The sequence below is a fragment of the Diachasma alloeum genome, unplaced genomic scaffold, assembly GCF_001412515.2.
Source record: "Diachasma alloeum isolate Michigan unplaced genomic scaffold, Dall2.0 Dall_scaffold_00603, whole genome shotgun sequence".
NCBI lineage: Eukaryota > Metazoa > Arthropoda > Insecta > Hymenoptera > Braconidae > Diachasma > Diachasma alloeum.
This window is the reverse complement of record NW_021680735.1, coordinates 310,575-329,733: the sequence shown is the minus strand read 5'-3', so window position 1 is coordinate 329,733 and position 19,159 is coordinate 310,575. Positions and strand designations below refer to the sequence as shown.

The window sequence follows — 19,159 nt, the reverse complement described above, 5'->3', positions numbered from 1 at the left end:
CCTGCGGAAAAGCCGCCAACAGCAGCACCGAACATCAGTGTCTGGAATAAAGAATAAAATAAAAATGAAGGGGATAACAAATGTTGGATGATAAGAGGGGTAGGTTGGAGGTGAAATGTTTTTCGCTCACGATGGTGTCTCTGGCTATTCCGAGAATGAGCCAGAAGAAAATACTCGCTATTGCTGATATACAGAAGTTGCAACGACGACCGGAAATATCAACGACAAAAGCTGGCACAATGGCACCCAAACATGATCCCAAATTAACGATCAGATGAATTGCTGAACTGCCATCTTGGGAGGGATCGTTGCACGATCCAGTGCACTTGATGATGTTGATGTCGTGGGTTATTGAGGTCTCCCGCCAGCCGAGGGTCAGACCGACGGATGCTGCACCCAGACAGACTGCAAAATTGAATTATCTATTAGGGGAGAGTGCGGTAAAACGGCCCCTTTTGATTTTTCCAAAAATGTTAACAGCTCATTTAATTTTAAATAAAATGAAATAATTTTTTTTTCGTGGAAAGTACCCTTCTTCCCCTTTAGAATGAGCCTAGCCTGATCTCAATTAATGAATTTGTTTCTGAGTTATAAGTATTACAAAAAAAGTCAAAAGGGACCGTTTTACCCCACTCTCCCTTATGTGAATTAGTGTAATGATTCCAAACGTTTCTGGCTGGACGAGAAATGTTTGCAGAGTACACTGAGAGAAACAGCGTTTTTTGAGAAGTAGAGGAGTGTGGGGCAAAATAAAAAAGTCAAAAAACGACTGACACAATTCAGGCAAAAAAAAATTTTTTTATCAACTTTTTTTATTCTTGGGAGTAGTGATGAGAATAATAATTTTCCATTCAGATGAATGGAAAATTATTGAGGAGTTTTGACGGGCGAAGATTTTGTCAATGGATTATTTGATTGAAATTCAGCATCATATTTTCCTTTTTCCCTCTCTGGGTCTCTCCCTGGGCCTTGCTCTGGACTTTGGATTTAGCTGGTTCATTTTCTTTTCAATTAATCCATTGACAAAATCTTCGCCCATCAAAACTTCTCAATAATTTTCCATTCTACTGAATAAAACATTATTATTTTCATCACTACTCCGAAGAATAAAAAAAAGTTGACAAAAAAAATAATTAATAAAAAATTTTTTTGTTTTGCTTCAATTGAGTCAAACAGTCGTTTTTTTGACTATTTCATTTTGCCCCACTCTCTCCTACGTCTTTACTTATATCAAGAAACTCGTGGCTTAAAAATTTTCAAAAGCAAAATATTTTGCGCTAAGAAAAAAAAAACTTCCGTCAAGAAATTTTGTATCTGTCCTAAAGACGAGGCCAATTTCTTGATGACAAGAAAGCGATTTTTCAATCAAGTATAATTGAATTAATTCTTTTAATAGGTTTTTCCCCTACTTCTCAATTATTTTGATGCAAAAACCACTTAAATTGATTTAAGAACTGGTTCTCTTGATATGTATAAAATTTCTTGCCTTAAAATTTGTTTTTCTTAGTGGGAGATATTATGCGCTTGGTAATTTTCGACACATGAATTTCTTGATACAAGTAAAGATGTCAATCAAAACAACTACACCCGTTCATTTACGAGATATTCCCGTTAAAAATAAATTAAAAATTAACACCTACAATTTTCCGTGGCTGACAACACAGCGAATAAATCTACTTACGAGATGCAAGATTCAAATTGAATTGGCGAGAGTTCGACTGTGGAATTTCCCCAACTTTCTCGCCCCCTAGCTCCTCGGAACTATTCCGTCGACAGCAGTGTTTGAAAAAATTCATGAATTGTTTATTCAAGTCACAATGAATTATTCATTCAGCATTTCGTCTGGCAAATAGGACGTTTCGATTTTCCGGAGAGTAATCGACTCGTGTGTCCCTTCATAACTGAACTGAATGTGGTTTTGTTACTCACCGATATCCTGACCATTACTCGTTATCAGTTTTAACCGCAAACATCGACTAATCTATGGCTAAATTATTAGCTGCTATCCATATGACGTAGCGGATGCTCGTAGCTCATGCATGACTCCTCAGTCTTTATTTTTTTCCGGTCCTTGGGGGCAATTGATATGAATTGTATTGGGGAATTATTTCGGGGATTCCTATGGGGGAGGTTCAATTTATTCTGTTGATTTCAGTATTGTCAAAGGATTTCCACCGGTGTCGCCGTTCATTGGAGTATCACCCACGCTGTGTTATTTATTGAAGGAGAAAAAACCATTGTGCTGTCTACAATTGGCTCAGGTTTGCTTACTTAATTGAAATTAGTATTTTTTGCTTCTGAATGAAAGCATTGTATTTGTCAAATCCGAAATTTCCTTTTTTTTTGGGTGAGGATAACTAATTTTGGTCTCAGGAGGTCGAATATAGTATTTTCAGACCGGACGTATGCGCGTGTGTATATGTGACCGATCGTTTTTCGAGGATGAGTGAAAAAATAATTATTTAAATTCATTCAGTTGTCAATTTAAATGTTCTTCTCAAAACCATTTTGACCAACTTCGATCACGAGATTGATCGCATCATCTGTTATTGAAATAATTCATTTTGAAATCAATATTCAGGGTAAAAACAAATGAACATTGGGATAATGTCGGCAACCAACGTTGAGGCAATATTGATTACCAACGTTAGGTCAATGTTGGGTGCCGACGTTGGTTGCCAACATTACCTCAACGTCGCGATGTTGGCTATCAACGTTGAGGTAATGTTGGTAACCAACGTTAGGGAAATATTGGTTACCAACGTTGGGGCAATGTTGGCTGCTAAAGTTGAGGTAATGTTGGCAACCAACGTTGGAGCAATATTGGTTACCAACGTCGGCGCGATGTTGGCTACCAACGTTGAGGTAATGTTGGTAACCAACGTTAGGAAAATATTGTTTACCAACGTTGGGGCAATGTTGGCTGCCAACGTTGGAGTAATATTGGCAACCAACGTTGAGGCAATATTGGCGTCAACGTTGGAGCAATGTTGGCTGCCAACATTGACGTGATATTGGCAACCAATGTTGGGGCAATATTGGTTAGCAACGTTGGGGCAATGTTGGCTACCAACATTGGGGCAATGTTGAATTCAATGAATCATCGAACTCAATTTAAAATCCAACTACATAGAAATTCCATTCGGAACCAAAACAATGGTTGTGACGAAAACCATTTTTCATTTATTTTATTTAACGAGTATGGGTTTTGAATTTGGAAGTGGAGTAAATGAAATTACTGAATTGATGAATTGAATGATTAATTGCTGTTAATTAAATTCCCTTTTTTTGTTTTTTACTCTTATATGTTTGAATTTACGTGGAATACGAAACAATCCTATTTTTATGTTATTTTTCACTCAATTTTTTTATTCTCTCCAATTCCTTTATCTCCCTGGAATAAGAGGCAATCATATATTTTTATGTTCCATCAAAAACATACGCAAATAAATATCTCTTTCTTCAGGTTTGTGAGCATTGCAGCTATAGAAATGCGAAAGAATACAATTGGCAGAACAAAACGATCATATTAGCAGCGGATTACGCGAGTAACGGAATATACAATTTCATCATCCCCCTGCGAGCTCACTTTAGGTAAGTCAAATTGTTAATCTCAACAACTCAATCATCCCTGGTGTTTCAAATGACGTTTTCCTCACACAGATCGAAAACTTCCCTTAACCCGATCATTCTTCTGCTGGAGAGAAGACCGGAAATTGCCTTTCTAGACGCCATCTCTTATTTTCCACTGGTATATTGGATGCTTGGATCGATTGACTGTCTCGACGACCTGCTTCGTGCTGGTATCACACTTGCCGAAAATGTCGTTGTTGTCAACAAGGAGTTGAGCAATTCCGCTGAAGAAGATACACTGGCTGATTGCAATACCATCGTCGCTGTTCAGACAATGTTCAAGTGAGTTTTCCGCTCTTATTTACGATTTTTCTTCTCTTTTCGTCGGCTATTGTGGAGTGGTAGAGAATAGCAAATAAATTGAAATATTAGTAGGGGTGGGTGGGGCAAAATGAAACGGGATTTGTTTCATCAACTTTTGTTTATTAACTTTTTTCATTATTGGGAATACTGATGAGAATAATAATTTTCTATTCGGTGGAGAAGAACATGCGGTGCGAAAAAATCATTGTTATTCGAAGCCCCTATACAGCGTAGTGACTATCCCCATAGATGAATCCCACTCCCCTGTTGGATCTCAATCTCAACGCCCACTAGTCAGGTTGTCCCCTGACTCGCCAGCAGCCAAACTATGACCTCGTCATCGCTGAGTCTATGTTCACTGTTAAAAATTTTCCTCTGAATTTTCCGTACCAAATTCTGGAAATTTTCCTCGTGTTCAAGGTCCACTGAAATTTTAGGAAATGTTGTCATTGAAAATTCTGAATTTCGTGGAAAAATCAAACAGAACTGTGAATTTTCGTTCCATTTTTCCCTGAAAATCAATACAACACCAGAAAATTCCGGTAAATATATTCTTGAATTTTCAGAACTGTGACATTGAATGCGATTTAGGGGGAAAAAATAATGAAATTTCAGATTTCACTAAAAATTCAATGTAATTTGACACTGAATATTCATATTAGATTGAAAATTCAAATAAATGAATGAATTCTCATCTTTAAGCCGCTTACAATTCTGGAATTTTACTGAATATTTAGTGAAACTTGAAATTTCATTATTTTTTCCCCCTAAATCGCATTCAGTGTCACTGTCCTGAAAATTAGTAGTCAACTGTTCATGAAATTTCATTTTTTTTATAGTGTTCGCTCCTCATTCGAAACTCCCAAAGGTTTTTCATATATTTCTTACATCGAGACAACAATATTAATCATTTTCACTAATTTTATCCGCAGTTCTCTTTTCAAGTAATATGAAACATTTCATGTATAATTCAATTGATTAGATTAGGGTGATTACACTTTTCTTTTTTCATTCCATTGAAATTCAGCATCACATTTTCCTTTTTCTCCCTCTGGGCCTTGCTCTGGACTTCAGATTTTACTTTCATTTTCTTTTCAATGAACCCGTTGACAAAATCTTCTCCCGTCGAAACTTCTCAATAATTTTCCATTCTACGGAATGAAAATTATTATTCTCATCAGTATTCCCAATAATAAAAAAAAGTTAACAAATTGTTTTTTCTAGTTGAATTCCGTCAAACACTTTCATTTTGCTCCACTCTCCACTAATAATTATTAGAGAAGGCTATTCTGTAATAATTATTAATAATTATTTACTTTAATAACTATCTTATCGTGAAAAAATTCTAAAATAATGTTGTTCTAGTTTTACCACAAACTGGAATTCTTGATTATCTATCGAGAACAAGACATAAAGCCCAAGCGTGATAATTTGTTCCTAGAAACGTGAATAATTAAAAATAAACATGCGGAAATGAATGTTCACCGATATGAATACTATCTTAAACTTCAAACAGAGTCATTAAATATTTAACAGAATAAAAAAATTGCGCCGGTTTTTTTTCCACACAATGGCCTGTGTGGTGAAATCCATAATTCAAAAATTGCTATTTTCGGCCGAGTAACCGAAATGATATTTCTCCACAATGTCCGCAAATGGCGTTTGACGGACTCGAACTGAAAATTCCGTCTCACTCGTATCGAAATATCCCATTTTACTAATTTTCAACTGCCGATTATTTTGACCCAAGCAAGAATTGTCTGAAAATTTGTTCCTTTTTCTCTCAGCGTGCCTACAATACAACCAATCTCTCTACTTCCCCTCAAAGGAATCCAAAATACCCCGCACATTCTCATTCCCAACGCACATTCTAACCAGACAACTGATGAAATTCCCGAATATTAATCAATGAATATTCAACAGATTCTTCCCCAGCATAAAGAGCATAACTGAGCTGTCGCAGTCGAGCAATATGAGATTCATGCAATTCCGGGCGCACGACAAGTACGCCCTACACCTCAGCAAAATGGAAAAGGTACTCCTCAGTGCTACTTCCGGTGACAACCATCCCGATGAGCCTCCCATGGGCTCCCCGGTAACACAATAACACTCACTCTGACCTCTGAATTCATTATCTGAATGACGATTAGATTGATCGATTGACTGTCACTACGAATGAATCCAATATCACGTGTCAGCTTGCTAACTATACCAAAGCCGTTGTACACTGAGAGAAATATCGTCATAATATCACAAAACTAATTTCATGCGCAAAATATCTCATCTCTTGAGGATAAATTTCTTGGGTTAAGAATTCCGGATAATGTGTCAGACAATGTCAGATTTCGGTGAAGTGTTCATGACTTGAACATGAATATTTCACGATAAAGTGAGAATTTCTTGCCCCAAGAAATCGGTTTTTTCGTGTCAGAAGATGAGAAAATGACTAAAAATATTAAAAGCTTCGATTCAGTGAATCATGAATCAGAGACTTTCATATTGAATGAATAGAGAGTTTATGCAGAGGAAAACTTCCAGATATTAAAAAAATATAATCGCTCTTCTTTTCCTTCTGTCAAACTATTCTTGTCTTTTAAGGAACATTATCTCATTTCGAAAAAGACATCACCTTTTCATTCAGTAACTTCCTCCTTAGCCCAAAGAGCATCGATTTCTTGTCTGAAATCTACCATAAATTGATCAAATGTATGCGATGTTTTTCCCTCAAGGAATGATTTTTGTGATATTATGCCAATTTTTCACTTAGTGTAATAATCAAGGTCACATTACACGCAGAAACACACATTGTGCACGAGCTTGCGTAGAGCACTAGTCAACGGGCCTTGATCAATGCATACTGAGAGGAAAATCGTCATAATATCACAAACTTATATTCTTCTGCTCATAAAGGAGAATATGCGAGGGGCTTCTCACTCCCGAAATCACGGCGCCACTCTGGCATGTAATCATTCCAAAATCACTTCGAGATCACATGAAATCATTCCGAAATCACGTGAAATCGTCTGAAATAAATGAAATCACCGAAGAAGTTGTGAAATGATTGTCTGTTGATTTTTTTTTATTATGAGAAGTAACTCAAAGAAAATGTTAGAATTAATACAAATAAATGTCTCGTTTATTAAATGTTTTAACTGAATAATTATGGTCAAAATGTACTGCCTGATGAAGAGAGAATAATTTCATTCCTTACATATAAATTCAAGTCATTGCATTACTCCGATGTAAATAAAAAAAGTACATCTCTTACCTCAAATTAACTTCACTCATTCAGCCACACAAAATTACAATTACACGTTTCAAATTTAGAACGAATCAGTACCGAAATGTTAAAACGGTACAAGTTCATTTTGATTATTGACCAGTTTTCAGAGAATACCTCGGAATCTAAAGGAGATAGCAACACTTTTGCTATAACATTTTTTGTAGAGCCGATTGAGTTCTACATCAAATGTAATCGCTAAAATTTCGCTATCTCCCTTAGATTCGGAAATATTCCTCAAAAATTCAACTGGGAGATAAGTCGACTTAAACAGTTTTACCATTTCGCTACTGAAATAATTATATAGGCAAGCAACCTTGTGTGCAAACTGGTTAAAATTTACAAATATACGACAATCGACAAATCAACATGGCTCAGACTACTTGAACTACTGTCAACTAAATTATACGATCTGTATTCGTTCACGTCCGAGTAACGAGAGAGAGAGAGCTCTTCCAGGTCATTACCAGTATGACAACCAATGTGATTGACCATTGTGCCTTATTTGCTTCTTTCAGGAAATATTTGATGGCGCGAAGGTAGAAAACAATAATTACAAGCTAATTTAGAAGAATTATATAAAAGAATTTAGCTAATTTACAAGATTCCTGCCATATCATTATTATTATTTCATTTAACAATTCATTTTGTGTCTGTGGATATTAAATAGCCGAAACGACAAACTACTATCCCTCGTTTCATATAAAACGAGCATTTGCCGGGAGCAAAATACGTATGAGAGCATCGAATAACGAGGAAGTAGTGCTAGAAATTCTGTTTCTTGCTTGTCCAGAGAAAATAATTTTTTTGAAATGACTAAATCAGTAGCGAAGTGGTAAAACGGTACAAGTCAATTTTCACTATTGACCAGTTTTCAATGAATATCTCGGAATCTAAGGGAGATAGCTAAATTTTTATTATAATCTTTTTTCTAGAACCGATTAAGAACTACAACAAATGTAGTAACGAAAATTTCGCTATCGCCCTTAGATTCGGAAATATTCCTCAAAAACTCAACTGGGAGATGAGTCGACTTAAACCGTTTTATCACTTCGCTACTGAAATCTATTTTTGCAATAACTATTTCGCATGTTTGGCACGAGTAAGACTTGTTTGAGACTTTTACTGTTTTTCTCTCAGTGTACATTCCTGGTGCGTACCATCAGACAAAAAACACACATGGAATGTTGGTGGATGGTTGCTGTGACATATATCTCGCGGAACGTATTAGAAATTAATATCGATAGGTACCTTTGCTTATTGGGATTCGTCTCGCTCTTTTTCCTCGATATAGGGTGAAAATCTCCACGATTACTTGACTTGTTCGATAATTTTTCTCCAATTTTTTCCGCCGTGTAGTCAATCAATTACTGAGGAAATTTGAGTACCTAACATTGGTTCAATCAACCTGCTCATTAATGAATTCTGTGATTATTGACGCCCTGAAAGTCGAATAGTCGATGACAAAACACTGATGAAGCTTCAATTTAACAGTTAATTAATCACAGAGCTAATTAGTCGAATTAATTACCCGGCGGTACTCAAATCCCTTCAATGATCATGAATTAACGATAAAAAGCATGGGATAGTCATTCTCCTCTTCTACGTCATGAAATTCAACAGTGAATTGGTGAAGCCGAAGTGCAACCAACTATTCTTTCAATATCTTCTGACCTAATGGGTTTATTTAGATTTTTCGGAGGGTTTTACCGAATTTCTTGACATTTTTTGCTGAAATCATTCCAGTACACGTATGAAAAAATCGTATAGAAATTTTCTATACGAATTGCGTATAGAATTTCTATAGGATTTTCGTATATGGTATTCGGATATTTCTATGCGGATATTTGTTATACAAATTATTTCTATACGATTTCTGTAGGTTTGATCTTATACAACCCCTTGCCACATGTATAGAAATATTTCGTATGGAATCGTGACATTTCTCTACGTTTTTCTATGGAGCGTTCAAACATCTTTCGTACGAAAACAAAAATTTATGTAAAAATTTATATATAGAAATAATTCGTATAGAAATATCCGAATATCATATACGGAAATTCTATAGAATTTCTATACGCAATCCGTATAGAAAATTTCTATACGATTTTTCCATATGTGTAGCAAAGCGGTAAAACGATCTAAGTCGACTTAGCTTTTAGCTAAGCTTTCGATGGATATCTCCGAATCTAAAGCAGATAGATGTATTTTCGTTATGACCTTTTTTGTAGATGTTAATCCGCGGTACTGAAAAGAGCGGAAGGGTTATTTGTCGTCAAACTAACTGGCGTCCAATTTGTTGATTATTGTGTCGAATTAAACTATAAATGAATTTTCTTGAGTCCTGGCAGCCCTTGGCCCAGGCCGCGCCGGGTGTAGGCCTTCAGCCAAGTTATATTTTGTATTCAAATTTATTAATTCATCCGAATTATTTATTTAAGAAAAGACATGTCTCAAAAGGCCTTTAATTCAATTGTTCTCAATTGGTGACCTTTTTGGTAAATGTTAATCCGCTCTATTCAAAAGGTTATAAGAAAAATTTGGCTATCTGCTTCAGATCCCGAGATATTCAGTCAAAATCGGCTTAAAGCATTTTACCACTTCGTTACTGATTCAGATAGTAGCAATTTAATGGCAAATTGGTGACAATCGATGGCAGAACAAAATCAACACAAAAAAATAGTACCTTATTTTAAGATTTCAAAGGTCTTAAAATAAGATTGACAAAAGTCTTAATTTGAAGCTTGAGATTCTTAAATTGAAAGTTTAGAAATTCTCAAGTTGAGACTTTTCAAGATTTCAATTTGAGACTCAAGTTGATACTTTTGAATGCCTCAAATTAAGACTTTCGGAACTCAACTTAAATTTTTTTTTGAGAATTTTTCTTTGTAAATACTGTTTTCTCAAAAAAAAATCGGAAATTTTGCAATGAGTTGATAAAAAATTCACGAAAATTCGTAGACAACGAATAAAAAATCCATAAGGTGAAAGTTCAAGTTTACCTCCAGTCCTTGACCACTTCACTGCAGATTGAATTCTCACCAAATGAATCAATGAACATGAAAAAATCTAGTGAATAAATATTTATACGAATGCATGCAATGTGTGCTAGATCTCACAGCACCTGCACTTTTAATGTTTCAATATTCTTACGAATCATACTAAAAAAAAGTGAGCTGAATTGTGTTCACACCCCAAGAGCCCAGCATTTCTCTGATAGAATATTCATCAAATAGTAAATGAAGAGGGATGGGAAAGAATCTGGGTGAAATGATTGATCAATGAAAAATGTTGTGCAGAGGGAGAAGGAGAGAGGCTCCCACATATCGTATATGTTCCGGCTGCCATTCGCCGCTGGTAGTGTCTTCAGTGCATCAATGCTGGACACACTTTTGTATCAAGCCTTTGTCAAGGACTATGTGATAACATTCGTCAGACTCCTGCTAGGTATTGACCAAGCACCGGGCTCTGGATTCCTGACCTCGGTATGTTCACACGTTATTTCTATATTTTTATTGCTGCATTTGCATTAGTGTGCAAACAAGCGAACGTCGGCCTTGTGTTGTGAAGCTGCGAATGGAAATGTGCGTTTCATTAAATCAATGAAAACGAAAGTAAGCAAATTACAGGACGAAAACTGATGCCTGAATTTCAGACATCTTCTGCGGATGTTTTTCGGTCCTAGGGGCCTATCATGAACAGAAAACTAAGCGATTGCAACATGTCATTTCATTTCATAACAATTAAAATACATTGTGCCTTCATTTGTTTTCACTAATCATGTGATGCGATCGCTTCGTTTTTTGTTCATGATAGGCCCCCTAATCCCTCATTACTCGCGTGAAACTGCCCGAGGTGATTACTCGCATCGCGGCGCCGCGCCGTAATCTAAAGTTGAGCGCACCGTTGCCACAATTCATTCGGAGAGTGGACTCGCTGATCTCCCGGCAGTCCCGGCAGCCACAAGCGTCGCAACGCCGTGCGAAATTTTTCCATCATACGATCAGTCGCGTCGCGGCACCTCGCAGTATTTTTTATGTCCAGTTAACATAGGAGCGAATGTTCGCTAATCAGGGGCTTTGACTGTGATTGGAAATGGCGGAATATGCTTTGAGATAAAATCAGTGAGGCATGCAAATTTTTGCATATTTTTTAATGAGCTTTTTTGGAAGTTGTACTAAAAATTCAAATTTCACCGGCGCGGTGTCGTGGACGCGAGTAACGAAGGGTTCACACTTTGATCGCACAAAAGTTACGAACGCCACTGATCGTGCCGAAGTAATGATGAATTTAAAAGATCTAGGAAAAATCTGAAAAAAATCAATTTGTCTTAATCTGGATCCAATTATAAAACTATTGATTTGGACTTTTTCCTATGATTAAAAAAAAACAAAATTTCAAGAATAAACGAAAATTTCACCTCACTTCCATAATTTTTTGCTTAGATTAAAGTACGAAACTTCTGAAATTTTTACTGGTAATATCTTTCATTATTTTTTATGACATCCTCATTACCAAAATCGTAAAAAAAATGAACAATTAAAACCACAAATTACGTGCATCATTATTAAACTCCTTCAAAACAAAATTACTTTAGAATATCATAAACACCTTCCTGCAGAACCATAAACCCCTGTATTCCTTTTTTTCCTTGTTATCACTACCGCTCTTCTGAGAATAATATCTCTATTGTGCAAATTTACGTTCCCGCAGAAAAATCCACGCGGTTTTGACCCATAAACCCGTAATATCATGTTGCGACTTTATTGGAGGAGAAAAAATCTCTCAAGTAAACGATTTTCATCGAGACCATAATCCCTTTACCTATTTTCATAAAGAATAAAAGTAGAAGGGACATTTGTGAAACAAAAATCCATCTAACAGATGTCTTTTCTCAAAAATTTGAAAATTTCATCTTGGATAATTATTTGACCTGCATTAACCCTCAATCACTCGCTCGATGAGCCCGGCGCCGCCCTTTTTCATTTTTTAATATTTTAGCGTGCTTCTCGACGCTTAACCCTAAATTGGTCACCCTATGAAGCAAACCGCGCCGCCCGTCGTTTTCCTTCAATTACAATTGACTGGCGAACCGGAAAAAATTTAAAAAATTTGACTTTATCAATTGAAGTGTTTAAAAAATTATAGTAGTTTTTAGAACCACATATTTCCCAAAATTCCTACCGAAAATAAATTATTTCGGACAGATAAATTATTTTTTCCCATGTTAAATAAAATTACCCATGACGCGACGTTGCCGAAAACTCGCTAAACGCGTCCGGGCAGTGTAGACTAAATTCGGCAACGCTAAAGCCTAAATAACACGGTGGCGAATCCCCGCGGAGGTGACCAAAGTCGCTGGGTCGCGTTTGGTGGCCCGACTAGGGTTAAAAATTTCGAAAAAATTAGAGTTCCTAGTTCAATCCTTTTATTAAGCGTTGGCGTTGTCCGTTTTTTTCTCGGGAAATTTGTTTAGCTAGAAAAATTAAAGAAACGTCGAGCGGACAGAAAGGCGGCGCCGCGCCGCCCGGTGCGAGTGAGTTCCTGTCAACTCTTCGAGCGCCAGTGTTGCCACATTCACTGTCACACTATGAAATGCGCGCATAGCGGTAAGCGCCAAGGTGGCAACAGCGCGCTCGGTTTACCCAAGCGGCGCTGCGCTAACCGCGCGACGGATGAAGACTGGCGGCCGAGCGCGAGTGATCACGAGTTAAAAACACGGAAAGCTCATAGTGGCAATAAGGATATCCAAGAGTTGCACGCGAAGCAACTCGTTGGAATGCAATCAATTAAGTAATTTAGATTTTTTTCCGGAAATCCAGAGGGAGTAACTTATGAATGGACTCGTCTAATTACAGATGCAAATAACGAAGGAAGACATGTGGATACGAACCTACGGCAGACTCTATCAAAAACTCTGCTCGACAACGTACGAAATACCAATTGGTATCTACAGAACGCAGGACACGAGTGTGACGGATACTTCGAACGTGAGTAAAATATGATTTCTCTGGGAGTAGTGAGGGAGCCCAATTGTAGAAGAGACAGCTGAAAAAGAAAGCCCAACAGTTTAATGAATAGAGAGATGAAAAAGCTGAGATGGCTGTGAGTAGCGCATGGTCGTGCTCTCTGGCGCTAGCTCCCCCCTTTTTTATGTCCATCTGTCTGTATCTCATCTCATTCCTCCTTGCATTTATGCTTTTGAGTTTAACGTAGTCCGAATCACCTGGATGAAATATATTCAAATGGAGTTTTTATATCTTTGTGAACTGCACTGAATGATCATACGGATAGAGGGTAAATTATGTAGAATTCAATTAGTTAATCTATTGAGATGATGGGTTCTAATAAAATGGGTTTAAACCGCATTCTTTCAAAAATGTCAAAATCAGGGATCGCCAACAATCATTTTCGGAATATTTTTGTAATTTTATGAGAAGTTGCACCTTACAATAATTAAGGTTTACTTATCACCATTGAAATTTGAAGAATAGTAAAATATAATAATAAATAATACAAATATAGAATACTAATAATTGTAACTATATTATAATTATCTATAATAATAATTATATATAACTACATTATTATCAATTTATTATAATAATAAGTTATATATAAGTTGAATTTTCAATTTAAATTGTCAATTAGCGATGGTAAAAGTGCGATTGTAAAATATGAGTGAAAAAAATTGTCAAATCGGATTTGCGTTTGGAGCGTAAAGCGTACCAGCCCGATCAGCCGAATAATTTCCAATCATTTAGATCTTCTTCAGCGATTAAAAACTCGGAAAACGACATTTAAAATATCCGAAGAAAACGAATAAGCTCATTCAACGTCGAATAATGCTGCATCGTCAATGTTTACTTTCCATTCCGAGTTAATTGGCGTCCTTCGAATGAAATAAGTGAACCAACCATCCAATTGATTCCCTAATCAATTATCCCCCAGAATTTTCAATTACTCGACCTGAGAATAATTTGATAAAGATATTCAGTAATTGGGGAATAGAATAGCAAATCATCGTTTGCATAGTGTGACGTGTGACACAGAGTTCGTCGAACCATGTTTGGTGAGAATTCATTATTCATGACTCTAAATTCCTGCATCGTGATAGTAATCTAGGTGAACGAACAATCCCTCATAACTCTCTTTAGCGTCTTGNTATTGCATCTTTATAATGCTCCCTTGAAAGTCTTTGAACGCTGGTGGAAACTTCAGTGTCGAGGAAGTCCTCTTATTTTGGAGCAAAATTGGAGATCGTTTTGCATTGAAGAAAATTGGTGAATATTGCAGGAAAATTTGAGGACTTATTTTGGAGTCGATAGGGCGTCCCAACCCTCGAGGGGGTGATTTGGCCAAGAAAATTGTAATGAAATTTTTCGTCTTCGACCTTTGTTAATGAGTTACTGACCAAATTCCTGCTAGATGAACGAACTATTCCTCATAACTCTTTTTAGCGTCTTTTAGCCATTCTCCCTCGCCTCCTCCTCCTCTCACCCCACAACCGTTTCATTCCACCCGCGTTATTGTGATAAAAAATTCTCCCCGAACGTTTTTTCTATTGACATTCTTTCAAGTTTCTTATCCCCTTTCAAAGTACTTGATCTTTTTTCATCTTTCTTACATGTAAGACTGCAATATGATTTTATTACATAAAAAATTCAACTCCATCAACTTTGTATTGCATCTTTATAATGCTCCCTTGAAAGTCTTTGAACGCTGGTGGAAACTTCAGTGTCGAGGAAGTCCTCTTATTTTGGAGCAAAATTGGAGATCGTTTTGCATTGAAGAAAATTGGTGAATATTGCAGGAAAATTTGAGGACTTATTTTGGAGTCGATAGGGCGTCCCAACCCTCGAGGGGGTGATTTGGCCGAGAAAATTGTAATGAAATTTTTCGTCTTCGACCTTTGTTAATGAGTTACTGACCGAATTCCTGCTAGATGAACGAACTATCCCTCATAACTCTTTTTAGCGTCTTTTAGCCACTCTCCCTCGCCTCCTCCTCCTCCTCTCGAAAATTCCCCTCCGAACGTATTTTCTATTGACATCCTTTCAAGGTTCTTATTCCCTTTCAAAGTACTTGATCTCTTTTCAATTTTCTTACATTTAAGACTGCAATGTGATTTTATTACATGAAAAATTCAACTCCATCAACTTTTTATTGCATCTTTATAATACTCCCTTGAAAGTCATTGAACGCTAGTGGAAACTTCAGTGTTGAGGAAGTCCTTTTATTTTTAACAACCCCGCATAAAACTTTAGTGCACATTTTAGAAATTGATTAATCTAGAAAAACAAATTCATTTGATCAATCTAGAATAGTTTGTCCTAGTCGTTAGAACCCTGCAAGGGTTTATTTTCAGGAAACCACCGGCCTGTTATCCATAGAATAATTGAGAGATCAATAACATCACCCAATTGAGCAGTAACTGGAACAGTTGTCAGTAAGGATTAGCACAATATCTTGCTTGTCCTCTTTTAACAGGACTCGGATGCTGAGAGCGATACTGGAGTTGGTGTCACGTACAAGATGCGCCGTACAGCGGCTGCTGCGTGCCTCTCGAATTGCTCTACCCGTGAAAAGGGTGCATCGGCAGTGAGTAAATTGCATATGTGTTTAACGTGTCATGTGCTTAATTAAATTCTGTGAATTCATGTCGTGCTTGATTTTTTAATGCACTTGTGAACGATCATTGTGATTATTCTTATCTATTATTGGGATTATCTATCAATGAATTCTATTATTGATGGGCAGAGAGAAATTACAATGTTCCTTGAAGAATTATTCATTCAATCTCACTCATAATCGTCGATGTCCGAAATGCAATAAATTAACAGTTGTAGCAAGTGAATTCCCCGGAAATTGTTATGATTACACGATTCAAGTCCATGTGACATGTCTGACTATTGCCTGAATTATCTCCTTCATCGTCTGTGAAGCTGAGAGAGGCTCAACCAGGGATGGCCATCAATCTTCCGACTCTTCAATATTGAAAGAATGTTCGACTTATATTGATCAACGCTTCAATTTACTAATCGAAATTAAAAAATAGTAAAATAATTGATAATCTAAATTTCCAATTGATGATGAATTGAATATTAAAAAATTTGAAATTTGAAATTTGCTTCATGTGTCCCTTTAAGGGACGCATGTACAGTGCACTCTCCTTTATCCGCCGGCCTCGGGACTCGGTCGTGACGTCATTTCATGTGAAACGCAGATAAAGGAACATCCCCACTCGTCCAGTTTACAGCAGCATTAGAAGAGGGAAAGGATCGGGAATAGTGGGGGGAATCGTGGCAGTGGTTTACATTTGTGACCCACTGCGCATTTCATAGCGCATGACGTCAAAGAGAAGGATGCAGGATAGATATGGAGTGGTGGAAGGTTTTTGAGGGGCATCAGGCCTCGAGGGGAGTGAGCGCAAATTACGGAGTCGGCGGATAAAGGAGAGTCCACTGTATATCTTCCCGATGCGAGTTGAAATTTAAAATTGAAATTTCTGAAATTTCTTACGAAACTTTTCAGTTTTTATAAATTCCAATTAATAATAAATTTTGTTTTCTCTCCCAATCTAATTCAGTCTTAAGCGATTGCGACCAATTTCATTTCGATCGCACTACGCGTTCGCCCGAGTGCGTTAACGAAAAAAAGTGGCTACACACACACACACACACACACATTGCCGGTTATATATATATAAACCATCCGGGAAGCTTCTATTCGTCGTAAAACGTCGATATTTCATGAAATTACGATTTTTCATTTCCGCGGTAAAACCAATGACTTTCTATCGGAAAGTTAAAAATATGGAACTATAAATTTTCAATTCAGTAGATAATACTAAATTTCTTATAAGAGACTTCCGATTATCCAAATAATCGTCAGTCTTCCTAACTCAATTACTCCATAATGAATAATTCAAAATTTGACTATTTAAATTGATGATTACTTCAACAACTAAAATTTAAAAGTGATATTAACAAATTGACTACTCAATAATTTACCAGTAATTATAATTTATAAGTATGGCTATCCCTGGTCTCAACATTTCTTTCTGGACTAATATTCCTGACATTTCAATATCAAATGATATTTTGCTGAGCACCTCGAGAGCCTTCGGAAATATATTTTTTCATATGGAGCATGTGTCTCGGTTGCCGGTTATGTCGATCAGACCGGACAAAAAGCGAGTGAGTGACGTCGATGCCCGATAGGGCGCACGCAGAGGTCGTATAATGAGCCAGATGCGGTAGTGTCTCCGCCAAGTACGCGCCGCAGTGGGAGCCCCAACCGCACGCAATAAAACAACCCGAACGACCGCCCACAGCTCTCATTAACTCCCCCGAATTTTCTGTCCCCAGTACTCAGTCTCGATAGCCGACGAGGCCCGCGACAACCACACCCAGCAGATAGAGCGCGCCGAGATCGCCAACCTCGTCCGCTCCCGAATGGAGTCCCTCAACCTCCCAGTGGCCGACTACGACGACGTCTCCGAGAAGCGCAACAGTCTCTCCTACGTGATAATCAACCCGAGCTGTGATCTGAAGCTGGAGGAGGGTGACATCGTGTACCTGGTCCGACCAAGTCCTTTCTCAGCGCAGAAGACCTTCGAGCGTCATAACTCCCGGCGGAAATCGAACATCAGTTTCTGCTCGGCTCAGCTGGTCGCCCAGATGTCAGCAGCTGTTGCTTCCTCAGGAATAGGCGGCGGTGGGGGTAGTAGAAGGGGCTCGGGAATTGGTTTGGCTAGGGCACCACCACTCGGTGGCACCAAGTCTAATTCACTCTCTTTACCGGACAGTCCCACCGTTGCCGGAAGCCTGCGCGGCCGTTCGAATTCGTTGCGCGTGGTAGACGATATCCTGCTCAGACGAAGCAATTCACTACGACAGGGTTTCACCACGCGACGAAAGAGCAGCCTGGAGGACATCGGCCTCGGTGCGTTGTCCCATCCAACAAATCATAATCCTATTAAAATAGCACTTAATGGCTCAATTGGCCTAGAGGTAACACCACCTGAAGAGGGTATACCTGGGGGCAATGCCAGCAATACTGGTATACTCGATGTTGGTTTACCATCTATGCCAGCACTTGGTACTGGCTTAGGCGCTCCACTTGGTCCACCTCTGGGTGCGGGTCTTGGCGGTTCACTTGGGGGTCTCTATGATCCACCAATTGTCCAGAGTAAAGGACAGGTTAATACCCAACAGCCACAGGGAAATCAGGATCCTCAGCATATACAGGGGACAATCGTATGATACAACCTTATGTGGGGACGCAGACTCTCCAGTGTAGTCAGAAATAAGTGGATATAGCGTTCCCACATAGATGGCCATTTTAGGTATTAGACGAGAGCTCTGCGACAGGAGGAGAGAATCTCTTGAAAGGGCAAGGGCTATCGGTCTTTCATTATTGCGGACAGCAGAAGTCGTTACTGAAATTATTGCTGTTTTTGTACAGTGAAGTTATATTCAATAGCGATGTGGTAAAACGGTAGAAGTTGAGACTGTTTGACTGTTGGCTAATTTTCAATGAATATCTGGGAATCTGAGGGTGATGGCAAAATTTTTGTTATGAACTTTTTTGTAGGGCCGATTGAGAGCTACAACAAATGTGATTACAAACATTTCGCTATCTCCCGGAGATTCGGAAATATTCCTTAAAAACTCAACTGGGAGATGAGTTGACTTAAACCGTTTTACCTTTTTGCTACTGAATTATGGGACGCGTTTTTTAATCTGTTTGTTTTAGGAGATATCTCATCGATTTTGAATTTGTGGTGATTCGGTATTGGCTCGTCAGATTTATCTAGACAATTCAGTAGCGATGCGGTAAACCGATTCAGTTCTCTTCAACCGAACTAAGACCTTGTCAAGTTTATAATTTTCACTAGTTTTATCCGCAGTTCTCCTTTCAAGTAAACATGGAATATTT

The 19,159-nt window shown here is 37.8% G+C and overlaps 1 protein-coding gene across 1 annotated transcript in view; it reads left to right on the top strand.

Moving 5' to 3' along the window:
• LOC107043570 (potassium channel subfamily T member 2) overlaps positions 1-18,772 on the top strand; it is a 169,943-nt gene extending 151,171 nt beyond the window's left edge. Inside the window, exons 18-25 of the mRNA XM_029126494.1 lie at positions 2,156-2,261; positions 3,467-3,594; positions 3,664-3,915; positions 5,860-5,971; positions 10,516-10,701; positions 13,075-13,206; positions 15,707-15,817; positions 17,587-18,772. Coding sequence (XP_028982327.1) covers positions 2,156-2,261; positions 3,467-3,594; positions 3,664-3,915; positions 5,860-5,971; positions 10,516-10,701; positions 13,075-13,206; positions 15,707-15,817; positions 17,587-18,483 — 1,924 coding nt within the window. The 3' untranslated portion in view covers positions 18,484-18,772. The remainder of the gene's footprint in view (positions 1-2,155; positions 2,262-3,466; positions 3,595-3,663; positions 3,916-5,859; positions 5,972-10,515; positions 10,702-13,074; positions 13,207-15,706; positions 15,818-17,586) is intronic.
• Positions 18,773-19,159: the final 387 nt, after the last annotated feature.